Source organism: Mobula birostris, chromosome 14 (genome assembly GCF_030028105.1).
Source record: "Mobula birostris isolate sMobBir1 chromosome 14, sMobBir1.hap1, whole genome shotgun sequence".
Lineage (NCBI taxonomy): Eukaryota > Metazoa > Chordata > Chondrichthyes > Myliobatiformes > Myliobatidae > Mobula > Mobula birostris.
This window is the reverse complement of record NC_092383.1, coordinates 39,230,968-39,246,267: the sequence shown is the minus strand read 5'-3', so window position 1 is coordinate 39,246,267 and position 15,300 is coordinate 39,230,968. Positions and strand designations below refer to the sequence as shown.

At 39.4% G+C, this 15,300-nt stretch overlaps 1 protein-coding gene across 1 annotated transcript in view; it reads right to left on the bottom strand.

Moving 5' to 3' along the window:
• The window catches only part of cemip (cell migration inducing hyaluronidase 1), a 215,876-nt gene that overhangs the window by 66,797 nt on the left and 133,779 nt on the right, over positions 1–15,300 (bottom strand). The window contains exons 10-11 of the mRNA XM_072278406.1: positions 14,653–14,800; positions 10,934–11,125 (exon numbers count right to left, since the gene is read on the bottom strand). Coding sequence (XP_072134507.1) covers positions 10,934–11,125; positions 14,653–14,800 — 340 coding nt within the window. The remainder of the gene's footprint in view (positions 1–10,933; positions 11,126–14,652; positions 14,801–15,300) is intronic.

Genomic DNA, 15,300 nt, shown 5'->3' with positions numbered 1-15,300 from the left:
TCTACCACTGTGCAAGGAAATAGAATGTCTGTTTTAGAAGCCTGGCATCGGTCATGGTAGAGGCACACATGTCAGATCATTTTCATTAAGCAATATCAAAATGCTAAATTATTCAAATATTTATTGCATGGGTGATGGTTTACAAATTTAGCACCTGCTGTGCATACCCAGGTCTCAGAAGTAAATAGGAGGACAAGAATTACTGCTAACTGACCGATAATGAGCTTTGTACCAGGTTTGATGTCTTAATCTTCAAATACTGTTTTCCACAGTTGATCAAAAGGTGTGCTGGGAGCTTGTAATGGTGAATTTCATCATCAGTGGCTGCCTTCCCTGAAAGGGGGTTCCTGAAACATGGCTTATGGCCCACATTTTCTAGTGTCTTATTGTGAACCTTTATTGTTGGAGAGCAGGTGTTAAAGGATCTTGGCAACACACACAAAATGCTGGTGGAACTCAGCAGGTCAGGCAGCATCCATGGAAGTGAACAGTCAATATTTTGGGCCAGAACCCCTCTTCAGGACTGGAAAGGAAGGGGGAAATACTCCACAATAAAAAGGTAAGGGGAGGGGAAGAAAGACAGCTAGAACGTGATAGGTGAAACCAGGTGGGTGGAAAAGGTGAAGGGCTAGAGATGAAGGAATCTGATAGGAAAGGAGAATGGACCATAGGAGAAAGGGGAGGAGGAGGGGCACCAGGAGAGGAGATAGGCAGGAGAGAAGAGGTAAGAGGCCAGAATGGGGAAAAGAAGAAGGAAGGGAAAGGGGAATTTTTTTTACTGGAGGAGAAATTGATATTCGAGCTATCAGATGGGATATAAACAGTTGCTCTCCCATCTTGAGAGTAGCCTTGTCATGGCCCAAGAGGAGGCCATGGACCGACATGTCAGAACAGGAATGGGAATCAGAATTAGAATGTTTGGCTGCCAGGAAATTCCGCTTTTGGCAGAGGAAGCAGAGGTGTTAGACAAAGCAGTCCCACGATTTATGACAAGTCTTACCAAAGCAGAGGACAGCGCATTGGGAGCAATAGACACAATAGATGTCGCCAGCAGATTTGCAGGTGAAGTACTGCCTCACCTGGAAGGACTGTTTGTGGCACTGAATGGAGGTGACGAGGAGGTGAATGGGCTGGTGTAGCACTTTGGCCACTTACAGGGTTAAGTACTGGGAGGGAGGTTAGTGGGGAGGGACAAATGGATGAGGGAATCACAGAGGGAGTGCTCTCTGTGGAAAATGGAGGGGGGTGGGATTGTTAAAAGTGTGTTTAGTGGTAGGATCCCTTTGGAGATGGCGGAAATTGTGGAGAATGATGTGTTGGATGTGGAGGCTCATGGGGTGGTAGGAAAGGACAAGAGGAGCTCTATCACTGTTAAGGTGATGGGATGAGTGCAGATGTCTGGGATATGGGTGAGGGCAGCATCAATGGTGGAGGAAGGGAAACCCCATTCTTTGAAGGAGGAGGACATTTCTGATGTCCTGGAAAGGAGAGCCTCATGCTGGGAATAGATGTGGTGGAGACGAAGGAACAGAGAAAAATTAATAGCATTTTTACAGGACATGGGATGGGAATAGGTCCAGTATGGTCAAGATAGTCATATTCATTGGTAGGTTTATAAAAGATGTTGGTCAACAGTTTGTCTCCAGAGATGGAGACAGGAAAATTGAGAAAGGGGAGGGAGATGTCAGAAATGAACCAAGTGAACTTGAGGGCAGGATGAAAGTTGGAGGCAAATTTGACAAAATTGAAGAGCTCAGCATGGGTACATGAAGTAGTGCCAATGCAGTTGTCAATGTAGCAGAGGAAGAGTTGGAGAGCATTACTATCAGCAGATGGGCTGACTCCAGCATTCGATAAAACAAAGGTGGTTTAAGAGTGGTCTTTCTTTTCCTCTAAAACAGCTGATTAGACCAATCAATATCATTACATATTGTGTAGGATGTGTGGGCCTCAAATGGTCTGTGTTAAATGGCCTTAATTTGCTTGTTAAAATTGGTCTCGTACTGAGATAGGGCAGGACTTTGATTAGCATCAAGATGACCAGTAGGTGACCAGATTTTTTTTCCGCAAAGAATTCTTTCATAGTTTTACACCTTTTAAAATTGACTCCTGATCTGTATTGGGTCAGGTAACTTGAAGCAGGTCTAAACTACAATTGTTCTCAACGCTCTTAGGTGAGAGGATTGGATTCCTGCTCTTTGCCTTGATCTCATGACATCTGCAAGTAGAAGTCCTCTGTACTGACTTCTACCACATAGAGTGGCGAGGACAGAAAGTACGTGGCAACATCACCACTTCAGAATCCCATTCAAATCTCACACCATCCAGACTTGACAGTAGTTCTGTGCTCCTCAGTGTCACTACTGTAACCCCCTATCTAACAACACTGTCCAGATACTTCCTCCTTCCATACTGCAGTGGTGTTACTGCCCACATCCATCAAATTAATAATACCTAATCACGAGTAATAAACCCTAGGTCACTGGTGTTGCCCAAAATTTGAGAATTAATTTAACAAAACGTGGGAAAGTAAATAAACTCAGCTTTGATTTTAGATTAACAACCCACTGATATCTCTGTCCAGGATTACACAATGGGCCATTGGGAGAGCTACTGAAAGACTGTCAATGCTCTCAGGAAAGCAGGAGAGGAAGGAAGAAATTGATTCATTTTAATTCTGAGTTAGAATCTGGTTTATTGTTTCTGATATATGAAATTTGTTGTTTTTGTGGCAGCAGTGCAGTGCAAAATATAAAATAATTACTATAAGTTGCAATAAAAATAAAATAAATAAATAGAGCAGAAGAAGAATAGTGAGGCGGTATTCATGGACCATTTGTAAATTTGAGGGTGCAGGGGAAGAAATTGCTCCTAAAACATTGAGTATGTGTCTTCAGGCTCCTGCAGTTCCTCCCTGAGATGAAGGCATGTCCCACATGGAGAGGGTCCTTAATGATGCCGTTTGAAGCCTGCTCACTCTCTTATAATCTTCTAACTCAGGCCCAAGATCCATTGTCCATGCGGCTTCAACAACTCCAAGGTACATTATAATGTAAAAAATGAAGATATTGGACTGGCCACAATTCCATAATGCCAACACTACTGATAATATTTGTACCCATGGTGAAAGCCAGCTTTGGCTCAGTGGTATCACTTAGGTCTGAGACCTGAGGAAGCTGTGGACAGCACAGGCACAGGCTCTTCAACCCACGATTTCTATGTGACCATGATACCAAACTAAACTTAAACTACCTACTTGCATATTATTTATATCCTCACATGGTCATGAGTCTGAAAAAAAGCCTCTTAATCATCACGATCATGTCTTTTTCCACCACCATCCCTGGCAGCACATTCCAGATACCTACCACTTTGTGTAAAATACTTACCCACAGATCTCCTTTAAATCCCCCCTCCCCCCCCGCCAATTATGTCCTATAGTATTTGATGTTTCTATCCTAGGAAAAAAAAGATTCTGGCTGTCTATCTTGTCTAAGCATCTCATAATTTTATAAATCTCTATCCATTCTCCCTTAAGCCGCTCATGCTGAAGAGACAACAATTCAAGTTTGTCCAGCCTCTATAGTTTATATTCTATAATCCAGGCAGCTTCCTGATGAAGTTCTTCTGCATCTTCACCAAAGCCTTCCTGCAATGGGTCAATCAGAACTGTACACAATATTCCAAATGTGGACTAATAAAGTTTTATAGAGTTGTAAATGTAGAGCGAGCATTGTGGTTTCAGATGGAATGTAATAGGTTCAAGTCTAATTCCTTAGATCTTATAATCTAGAAACTGCAGTGCATCTTTAAGGGACATTTCATGGTCTTTGTATGGTGTGCAAATAATTATTTTGGTCACGTGTCTTTTGCTGGAAAAGGAGTACTATTCAGATCCCTTATTTCAAGCATCAGGATATACCAACCATGGGGTTGGAAGGATGGTGGAGATTGGTTGTGGGAAAACAAGCCTGCAGTCGGAAGCTAAAATGGACATACTTGAGGCCCCAAAGGATTGGACAAGGCTGGGGCTATTTGAGGGACCATCTAATAGTTGTGATGGTTGTGAAAGGTAATCTGGAACTCACCCAGGAGGACAGTGATATGAATAAAGGGGATGCCATGTACTGAGGTAATTTTCCACATGATTGGTATGGCAGTATTGTATTTGCACTAGGCTAGCTTACCTAAGAGTACAGCTACTTCTAAAGAACTTTTCCTTAGTAATATAAATTCAGATAGTGCAATCCATATTATACCCAGTGCTCTTAATCATTTCCTGAAATCACATAGACTGTATCAAATTGGCTTTTATGATGACGTGGTTCTCAGGAAGAAGCAAAATAGATCACCTATTCCACCTTCTGGATGAACGTGGTTGTGAATGCTTCAGCCATGTTTGTATCACTTATATGCTGGGCTCCACTGTCATTGAGGATGGGGATATTGTTATCTTATCTTCTTCGTGTTTATTGTTTAATTGTCTATCAGCATTTGCAGTTAGATGTATAGGGCTGCAGAGCTTTATTGAAATTAATGGTTGTAAGATTGCTTGACTCTGTCCAGTGAATGTTGTTTTTGCTTTTCAGCATGAACACAGTCTCATGTTTCAGCCTCGCTATGCTGTAGGTTTTATTTTCTTGGTGTGGTTTTAATGAATTTTGTTGATTTTGAAAGGAAGCTATTTAAGTTCAGAGGAGATTAAGAGATTATGAGTGAGAAAAATCTGAAACATATGTAGATAGTTTGAGGTTGCCAAAGAGCTCCCAACTCTGCTGAGTTCAATTGAGTTTCTTCCATAGTGGTGGAAAAATACAATAAAGGAAACAACAACATAAAGGGAAAAAAAGACACCTTGGTCACAGAGGGCACTTCAGTTGTCCTACCACGTCAGATTTCAAGTGCAACTGAAGCCTGATTTCCAGTTCAACGTTTCCATAGTTGAAAATGTGTTGCTTGGGTAGTTTGCCAAAAACTAGCAATGGGTTCTTGGAATGCAACATTTGATGGAAGGACAGGAAGGAGGAAAAAGAATGAAGGTACCTTGGCATTGGATTGAGGAATAGCAGGAGATTGAGACCAGGGATTCACTAGCAGTATTTTTAAGTTGTTTAGGATTCCAGAACAGGCAACGGTATCACTGTACAGTGGTATGTAGGAGAGTGACCAAGGGCCAGAAGATCAAAGAGGAAAAGATTAGTGTCAGGAGATTGGCTAGAGAGGAAATGTGGGGTGATGAGGAGTGAGGCTCAGGAGGTTTCTCTGATGGATAGAGATGTATGGTTTGGTGTTTGATATTGAGGAGAGGGATAATGGATAAAGTATTTGGGTAAGTATTTCACCAAGCTCATCTTCCCTGTTGTTCTGGCATGAGTCAGACCACAACGTTGTCAAGAGTGCCCTTCCACAGGCAATCCCAGAAACAAACATTTCAAGTTTCCCTGTAATGCTTCAAACCATATGTCTTTAATGCAGAAATTATGTCAGGTCGCAGGGGTGACTCAGCAGGTTGAATTTCCCTTGTGGTGTCAAACCACACAGAAAACATTGTTCTTACATTATAGTAATGGAAAAATTGAATATCGGTTGCATAATGCTGAAGGAACAAAAACAGCCAAATCCACTGAATTCCCACAATTATAGTTTAGATGCTGGCTAAGGTACCTGCTTCAAGCCCTTCAATCCAAAGGATCAAAAGTAATTTCTACTGCAAACTACCACCCTGGCTTCCAGCAAGGCAGAAAACAGAAATATTTTATTATCAAGGATACTGTTATTTTTTCACTGGTCATCTGAAGGAAACAAAAAGAGGTTGAGTTACGAGGACTCATCAAATGGAATCACGTTGGCCATCAATTATACAACCTACCAATTTTCCCTTCTGTTGTCAGTAGATTCAGAATTCCCACATGCTATAGACCACATGAAACTTGGGATTAAGTTTCCATGTTATTCCTTTAATTTCAAAACTACCCCTTTATTAAAATGTAATACAAGTGAAAATTACCCTTAAATTAAGCTCCTAGTTATCCAATTTAAGTAAAGAATACTGATCATGCTATGGATCTTACTGCGCTCCAAATACTTGTTACTGTAAAATGTTTACTTTAACTTTTTCTAATGAATTTTTGTAGTGAAAACTGTAGAAATCCTCACCTGATTCTAACTACCAATCACATGCCAATTCTGTGCTCTTATTAAGCATTGTAGGTCTCTCTTCACATGCTATATTTGAACTACAAACGTGTCAAAAGACCCCACACCCACATACCTGACGAGCACTAATGTTGATCCAAATGGCAATGTTAAGATGCCCTGCTCAACCTTAGCTCTCCATCACTCACCAAGCCCATACTCTGAACTCTGTTGTAATCTAAGGATTCCAATGTACATTTCTGTCGTTCATGGTCCTTCAGGTGCCTGTATCATTGCTTCTTTCTCCCGGAGCTTCCAATCCAGGAAAATCTTGTATTTTCATTAAGTTTCCTTATTTTCATAGATATTGAAGGAAGTCATTCAACCAAGTCTATGCCAGCTATCAGACAATCCCATTAATCCCATCTTCTGTTTATCTCCCTATAATTTAAATCAGTCCTGCTTCTCCACTCGAGGCCTTTTAGTTCTTCAAAACACTCCGCCATTCTCAAGTTGAAGGATAATTTTCTACCTCAGAGTCATTTCCCTGCACTATCCCTGTACACCTTGAATCTCTGAATACTCAGAAATCAATCCTGCTTTGAATAAATTAAACAGCCCAGCTTCCACAGCCATCCAGATTAGAGAATTCCAAAGGTTCACTATGCCCTCTGAGCAAGTAATTTTTTATCTCCATCCTAAATGCCTACCCCTTATCCTCTCTCATCCTAGACTCCTCAGCCAGAGGAAATATCCCTTTGTATCCTGCCCATCAAATCCATTACAACAGAGAACACAGCCCCAAGACCCTTCAGTCTCTCCTCATAGGGCAAACACATCATTCCAGGACTTCATCTAGTGAATCTCCATTGCCCCCTATGGCAAGTACATCCTTCTCGGGTAAGGATACCAAAACCATACACAATATTCTAGTGTGGTCTTACCAAGGTTATGCAATTGCAATGATACTTCTTTATGGTAGTCATCTTGAATTAAAGGGTAAGAGATATTTGCCCTCCCAATTACCACTACATCTGCACAATGGCCTTCAGTGGCCATTGCACATTACAAGCACTCCCAGGCCATTTCAAAATCAACACCATCCAATCTCTCATTATTTCACAAATACTTTGCTTTTCTGCTACGTTCATCAAAGTGGATGGCCTTAAATTTTCCATTTTATGTTCCATCTGCCACGTTTTTCTCTATTCACTCTGCTCATCCCATATCCCCTTGAAATCGCTTTGCATCCTACTTTCACCTAGGATGTTATTGCAGGCAAACTTGGAAATTTATTTTAATGCTTTAACTGAATCATTGATATAGATTGTGAAAATCCAGGCCTTAAGCACCAGTCTCTGATGTACCTCATTAGATAGTCTGATCCATTTATACCCACTATTTGCTTTCTGCCCAATAGTCAATTCTTTATCCTTGTCAGTACTTTAACGCTGGTTTCATGTATGCTAACCAAACTGATCAACATCATGAGGGATTTCACCGAAAGTCTTCTGAAAACCAATTGGTTCTTCCTTATCTATTCTACTAGTCACATCCTCAAAGGACTCCAGTTGATTAGTCAAATACAATTTTCATGAATCCAAGTTAAGATCATAAAATTTTAATTATTCCTTTCAAGTGCTGTAATTACATCTGTCATTGTATATTCCAATATTTTTTCCTACCACTGATGTCTGGAATCAAATGATTGTATATATAATAATCGTACAAAAACTTCATAAATAATTGGTTGGTCCTTTGCTGGAATATTGTGGATAATTAAGGGTACATTTCAGGAAATATGTAAGGACTTGGAAAGTGAATGGAGGACAATGGAAATGTGGTGGATGCAGGAGCAATAATTTGAGAATTATGAACTTCCAGGTTTCCTGAGACAGGGTAGCAACTACCCTTTCAAAGGGTCAGCACTGGAGTAGTGGGCTGAATGACCTTATTCTGTGCTGCCTGATTCTATAAAAACTTCAAGTCACTAGCACCTATCCTTATGTGGGGTAGCATTTACAGACTTTCATGACAAACAAAATTCATTGGGGAGTAATAGACGAATGAGGAAGAGGTAAATGATGTGAGACTATGCATTGAAAAGCTCTTTCTGTTTCAAAATTCAAAGAACTCTCAATGATTTAATGTAGAGTGAGGAAGAACATACTATAGAAATGAGAGCCAACTTCACTGTAAAATTGATCACATTAAAAGGTTATTTAATCTATTATTTTATCTCAAATAAAATAACAATAATTAGACCCAAATCTGACCTCATATTCATGACTGGAGCATTAGGAATTCCTATCTCTAAAGTGATCTCCAGTGTGTTAAGTCCTCAATAACTACGTACATACTGTATCTTTCATTATTTGGTAATCTAACACATTAGACTAACACAGAGAAACATTACAATTGCCAAACATTTCCAGCCACTGAACTTTATCTATCGAAATTCCGAATTGTTAACATCTGGCACACATCAATGCATTAGCATATTCTATAAACATTTTCTGAGAACTTCGACAAAGCTTCCTTTCTCGGGATCAAACCATTTAAGCTACTTGAACAATAACAGCAAAGCAGAGCTCTGCCCATTCGTTGAGACATTCAAACTCTTGCACATATTTTCTGAACTGCCTGCAGTAAAAATCATTTTGACCACTTATGTGTACTAGATGATAAATGCATCCTAGAAGAGGTTTGGATTTTGTCACTTGTTCCTTTTAATTTTTCAACTAAAGGATTATTTTCTTCTTATTTTTAACAACAGAAGCACGTTGACATAATTAGACAGAGACTTTTATTGATCACGGTTGCCCATCTGGAACAGTCACTCAGTAAACCTAAGGAAATATTAATTCTACACAGGGACTCAAAACCTTGGTAACTTTGCACTTAGCTGTCTGATGGAGCCTGAGATTCTTGACTTTCCTGTCAAGAAGAGGATATGATTAGTGGGTACAAATAAGGGAGAACTTGTGTTTGTGATGAGTTTAGATTAATGGAAGGCTTTGAATAAGGACAGGTACACAAGATGTTTAGCAGATTGGTTAACAAGGTTAGAGCACAAAGAATTCGGGGTAACATGAGAATGAGTAACTGGACAGAGAGCATAGTGTGGGAATCATTAGCTCCTTTTCAGGTTGAAAGGTTGTGACCAGCATAGTGATTACAATCTATATCAACGAATTGGCCAAGGGGACTGAATATATTTCCAAATTTACTGATTGTTTCCTGAACCAGGCAGGAATATGGAAATGACAGCAGATGTAAAAATGTTTTGTGGGGTATGAACAGCTGGATAAAAGCACAGAAGATAAAATACAGGTGGAAAATATAAAGTCATCCATTTTGATGCATAAGTGTAAAGGAGGTATTTGTTAAATAGTGAGAGATTCGGGAGTGTTGATGTTCAAAGAGCAGGTAAAGCAAGTGATTAGGAAGGTAAATAGTATAATAGCTTTAATTATGAAAGAGTTTGATTACAAAAATAATGAAGTCACATTGCAACTATTAAAGACCAGAGTGAAATAGTCTTCTGTTTAGTTTTGATCTCCTTACCAAAGAAAGAGTTTATTTGCCATAAAGTGGATCAGTTGGAGATTCACCAGGCTGTAAGTTTCCAATTATGGAGAGATTTAGCAGCCTGAGGTCTATATTCTCAAGAATTTTGAAGAATGAGAGGTGATCTCATTGATTCTTACAAAATTGATAATAGGGCTTAATGGGCTAGATCCAGCAAGAATGTTTACCCTGACTGAGTAGGAAAGGGAAACAATGTGAGAGCAAGTGTGAGGGCAATTAGGACTGAGAGGAGAAAAAAATGATCATTCATAACATGGCAACATGGATCAGTGATGAAATTTATCCAATATAGACATCAGAAATTCACTGGGCATTGAGGGAATCATTGAATATAATGATGGTGGTGTTGGAAGATGTAGTAAAATATCAGCCATATCTTGATGGATGGCAGAGCAAAGCTAAAGGGACAAGATTCCTTTAAAAAAATTATCTTGAAGCGGTTTATAAACAGTAGCAAACACAAAGCACAGATATCTGAGAAATTGTATATCTTATGAAATGAAGGTACTTGTGAAAAGGGGCAATGGATTGCTTCGTAATGTTTTACATAGATCGTTAAGCCCAATTAACAATTTTGTAAGAATCAATGAGATCCCCTCTCATTCTTCTAAATTCTAGAGAATAGATGATAGTAACTATCTTAGGATTACTGTCTTACATTAATTTAGCAGATATTTCTTACAACTGAATTCAATGGGAACTGCTGTACTTCCCCTGCCTAACTTGCTGCAGGCTCTGAGGGCAGCAAGCTGGGGCATCTGTAGAATCTCTACCACTATCCTGCTGGACTCCACGGGGGAATCTGCCAATGTAGTATGGGACAGCAAACGTGGCACAGCAGAAGCTCAAAGCCAAGACTAGATTTGGAACTTGAGACTTCTGTGGGAAACAGTGGGTAAGTTCCTACGGACGAGCTGTTGACCAACTAGAAAATCTGCCCTATTATTTCTGATTTCTCATCTTCAATTTACATCAACAATTTCGCCCTTTATTTGCTGATCTTCCCCTAGTCTACTGTGCACACTGTTCTGAGCTGATAATGGAGGAAATAAAAGAAGCCTTCAGTGGCCAAAGCTTGCAAGGTACACTTTTCACAACTGGTATTAGCAATATCAATGTCAGTCTTTGCTGTTGTTTGTACTCAACCATTTTACCTGGTGGAATCCCTCCAAGTTTGTTAGCTGTGTCAATTAAAATAAAATTGTACCTTCGAGCTTGACTTGATTTGCTTTGCATTCTGGACAATGTAAAAGCCGAAATTCTTCAGTCTGATGCATAGAATAATCTGTGCTGGCAACAAAAATGACATCACCAGCTTTCCACGTACTGGCATCATCTGACAGCTCCAGAATACTGCTATTAACATGTTTATCTATGGTAACGGTCACCTTGGGCCACACTGAAACAAGAGAAATAAATGATTATGTATGCATTAAACAATGTCTTCTGTCAATTTTAAAATTGCACAGCAGAACCAGAAGTATGGTTATATATTGATATTGTAACAATAAATACAACAGAAAAATATTTAAACATTCTTTTCTTAAATATTGACCGAACATTAAAATTCTAGATTCTATTATCTTCCAACAACATACTTGCGCAATGGCATATTTAAATGTCATCAGAAATATCTTTCCTGCATCTCATCTGTCTGGTTCTGTTAGGATTTTATAACTCACGTTCTTCTTATTTTTTCTAAGTTCTAGTGAATATAAACCCAGTCATCCTAATTTATCTTCTTATGTAAGTGCTATAATCCCAGAAATAGATCTGATGAAACCTCGCTGCACTCCCCCCATTAGCAAGGTCATTCCTCCTCAGATAAATGCACCTGCACTGAACATAATGGTCAAGATGTAATCTCACGCTTTACAGTTGTAGTAATCATTGATATACAGTAGATTGTGAATATCTTGGTCCAGCAAATATCCCTAGAGCACCTTATTATAGTTTTCTCAACTCAAAAGCAGCCAGTTTATACTACTGTGGCCCTCTGATCGTTGGGGTTGACCACGGATCTTGTATCCCATCTATCTACATGATAGGCAAGCCAGGGCTATGTGACATGGAGAGCAAACTGTTGCCATGTAGCAGCCTCCCCCTCTCCATGCAGCTGATGAATCCAAAGGAACGGCAGACACTGAGAGAGCTTGGCACCAATGACGTTGCAGAAGTTTCCAGGCAGTGTTGAACTCAACGTAGGACTGCCTTAGGGACTCCAGCTCTGGATTTTTCCTTGATGTTTTCTCCCGAAGCCTTTCCCATAAGTGGGTGTAGCAGCAAAGTGGCAGATGTTTAAGATCAGTGTTTACCCTCTCCTAGATGAGTTGCCAACCATGGCTGATGAACCTCATCTGCCCAAAGCAAGTGGTTTTAAGGTGAAAGTAACCTGCTTTTGCCCCTTCTTCTGTCAGTAGAAACAGTTCTGCCGGGCTTAGTGGCAGTAGCTGGACTTGGTTGACAAGGCTATTTGAGATTCACACTTCTGAGAGCATTTAAAATGAAATGAGAACTTATCCCCACTACTAGCCCTGTCTATAACAACCAGAATCTTTGTTTTTCAAATCCCCATTACATAAACATAATAATGGATTCCAGGATTTTCTCTTCTACTAATGTCAGGTCAACAGATCTAAAGTGTATTCTCTCTCTCCTTCCTTAAGTGGTGGGGTTATGTTTACTGTAGGAACCACTGCAGAATCCAGAGAATTCTGGAAGAAGCCAGCCAGTGCTTCCATTTTGGCCACCATTAGCTCCTTCAAAACTCTGATAAGTAGCTCAGCAGGTCCTGGAAATACATTGGGTTTCTGCCCCATTAATTTCTCTAACACTGTTTTATTAATGATAAATTCTCTGAGATTCTTTTTCACTCTACACATAAGATCATAAGTCACAAGAGCAGAATTGACCCACTGAATCTGATCCGGTCTTTAATCATAGTTGATTTACTTTCCTCTCAATTCCATTTTCTTGCCTTCTTCCTATAACTTTTGATGGCCTTACTGATCAAGAACCTATCAACCTCCACTTTAAATACACACAGTGACTTGGCCTCCACAGTTATCTGTGATCTATGGTCTTCCACTACTTTCAGGGAATGCTGCACCATCTTCTATGCAACTAGTGGAAGACTGTAGATGAATGTACGTAGAACACTACAACACAGGAAAAGGCCTTTGGTCAATGATGTTTATGCTAAGCATGATGCCAATTTAAGTTAATTCTCTGGCTGCACCTGATCCATATCCCTCATATCCTGCATGTTCATATGCCTATCTAAAAACCTCTTGGATGCCACTATCAAATCTGCTATTTTTAAAAATAAATTGTTTGTATAATTTTCTTGCCATTACGATTTCTCCAGACTGTAAGAGCGGATATTACTAGCTAAAATAGGGTAGCACAGGAAATGCTGCTGTCTTCCACCTCCAGCAACCTGGGTGCTGTCTATAACAAGTGTGCATACATTCTCCAGGTGATTGCATGGGTTCTCCAAGGAGCTCTGGTATCCTATTACAGTCGAAAGATGTGTTAGCAGGTTTATTGTGACTGTAAGTTACCCCTAATATAGCTGGGTGTCAATGGAGTTAAAGGAAGTTGTTGGGCATGCAATACTCAACATGTTATAGAGAGATACTGTAAATGGAAGAATGATTGTGCTATGAGAGCTTGCCGTGTCAATGAGCCAAATAGCCTCCTTTTGTGTCATAAATATTTAAGAGACAGGACTTTTGGAACAAGGCTGTAAGTCATACAGCATACTTGGAGAAAGGAACAGTGCTGACCTTTCAGATAAATGATCCTTCATTAGGACTGGAAAAAAGAGGACATAAGTGATGGAAAAAATCAAGGTGAAGACCAGCATTCGGAAGAGAACAGAACAGAAATAAAAAAGGTGTTTGGAACTGGGAAATGTAGGGCAAATGAATTGCTAGAAATTTGAAACAAAAGGGAATTCTGGAATCTAAATTAGAATCATAATCTTTAACTCTGCTTCAGTATTCAAAGATCACAGCTGGTCTTATACCTCAATGCCATTTTGCTGCACTATCCCTATATTGTTGATTCCCTTAACTCCCTGAAGTCTTGATCTCTGACTTGAATGAACACACATAGAATTCTAAAGATTCACCACTTCTGCATGAAAAAAAAATACTTTTGAATGCCAACATACCAATCTCTTGCCGTAATTAAACATTGGGTTGTAGACAAGGACACCTGGCTCTCTTCAAAAATTAATGTGGCACCATTTCAGAACTATTTAAATGTTCTATTTTGTGCAACATTGTGGAGTATGTCATTTTTCACACTATATTGCAGGTGCCAAGTTTTTGCCCACTCACTCAGTTTAAGCCCCTTCGCATTTTTCTAAACTATTCACATCATCCACTCCCTTTAAATTTGTGTCATTGGCACACTGTGACATTTGGTGCACTTAGTCAAGTTATTGAGATGAATTGTGAAAAGCTGAGACAGATGCACTAATGCCTATATTACTCCATCCATGATTTGTCTCTCCAATGAGGGGGAAACAGATCGAGAGCATCAAATGCAACACAAGATTGGAAGAGGAGCAAGTGAGCTAATGTTTCACCAGATTTATATTTATGAGATGGAAGAGAAAACCAAGGCACCATGGAGAGAACAACTTATTCAAATTGCTAGATGGCAAGAGAAGGAGATGTGACAGATGGTGGAATCTTGTTGACAGTGGCAGGAATTACAGAAGATGATCTGTTGAATGTGAAGGCTGGTAGGAAGGAAGGTGAAGACAAAGATGAATAAATAATTATTTCTCACATATATAAAAGGTTTATATGGAAATAGCTTAAATGTGGCTTTAATAATATTGACATAAAAACAGTTTCATAGTAATTTCAGGATCTAGTCATGCTATAAGAGATAATCAGACCTAGAACACACCTGGTTTACCACAAAGGAAGCGTACTTTGTAGTTATGGCAGGTCCCATTAACCTGGTCCTTGTTAAGGCAAACAAATCCATAGTCCAGATCGTGCTTATGGAAAACCTGTGCTGTTAGACTGGCTGGAATTCCATCAACTGTTGCAACCTAAAAAAAAGGAGGGAAATTATTATAAGCACATTTCTAAAGTTAAATTCCTGATCTCTGGTAAAATATGCAGTTGTGCTCATATCATCTACACCTGCAGCTTTTTGATTTTCTGAAATTAGTGTTAACTTAGGGGCAACACTTTCCAATTGCTACATTTTACTCATGAATGAACAGCCTCTAGGCTACTACCTCTTGTCAATTTCTCACCAGCATGCTGGGATCTAAATGAAGATTTGGAATTGAAAAATGTCAAATTTCATTTTTGGAGCTTATTGAGTTTCTAACTTCAACCCACTTGAAATTCATGCAAAGTAAAAATCAAGTCAGATAAAAAAAAACCCTCTAAATCCAGCTCTAGCTGTGAAATGAATAGAAACAGTCCAAGCTTAAACCTTTGGTTTAAAATCTAATTTCCCAGATTGGTCTGCAAATTTACTAAGCATGAATTTAATTTCATAGCTTTTCAATAGCTTTATCCTCCTGTCCAATTTGGTTTG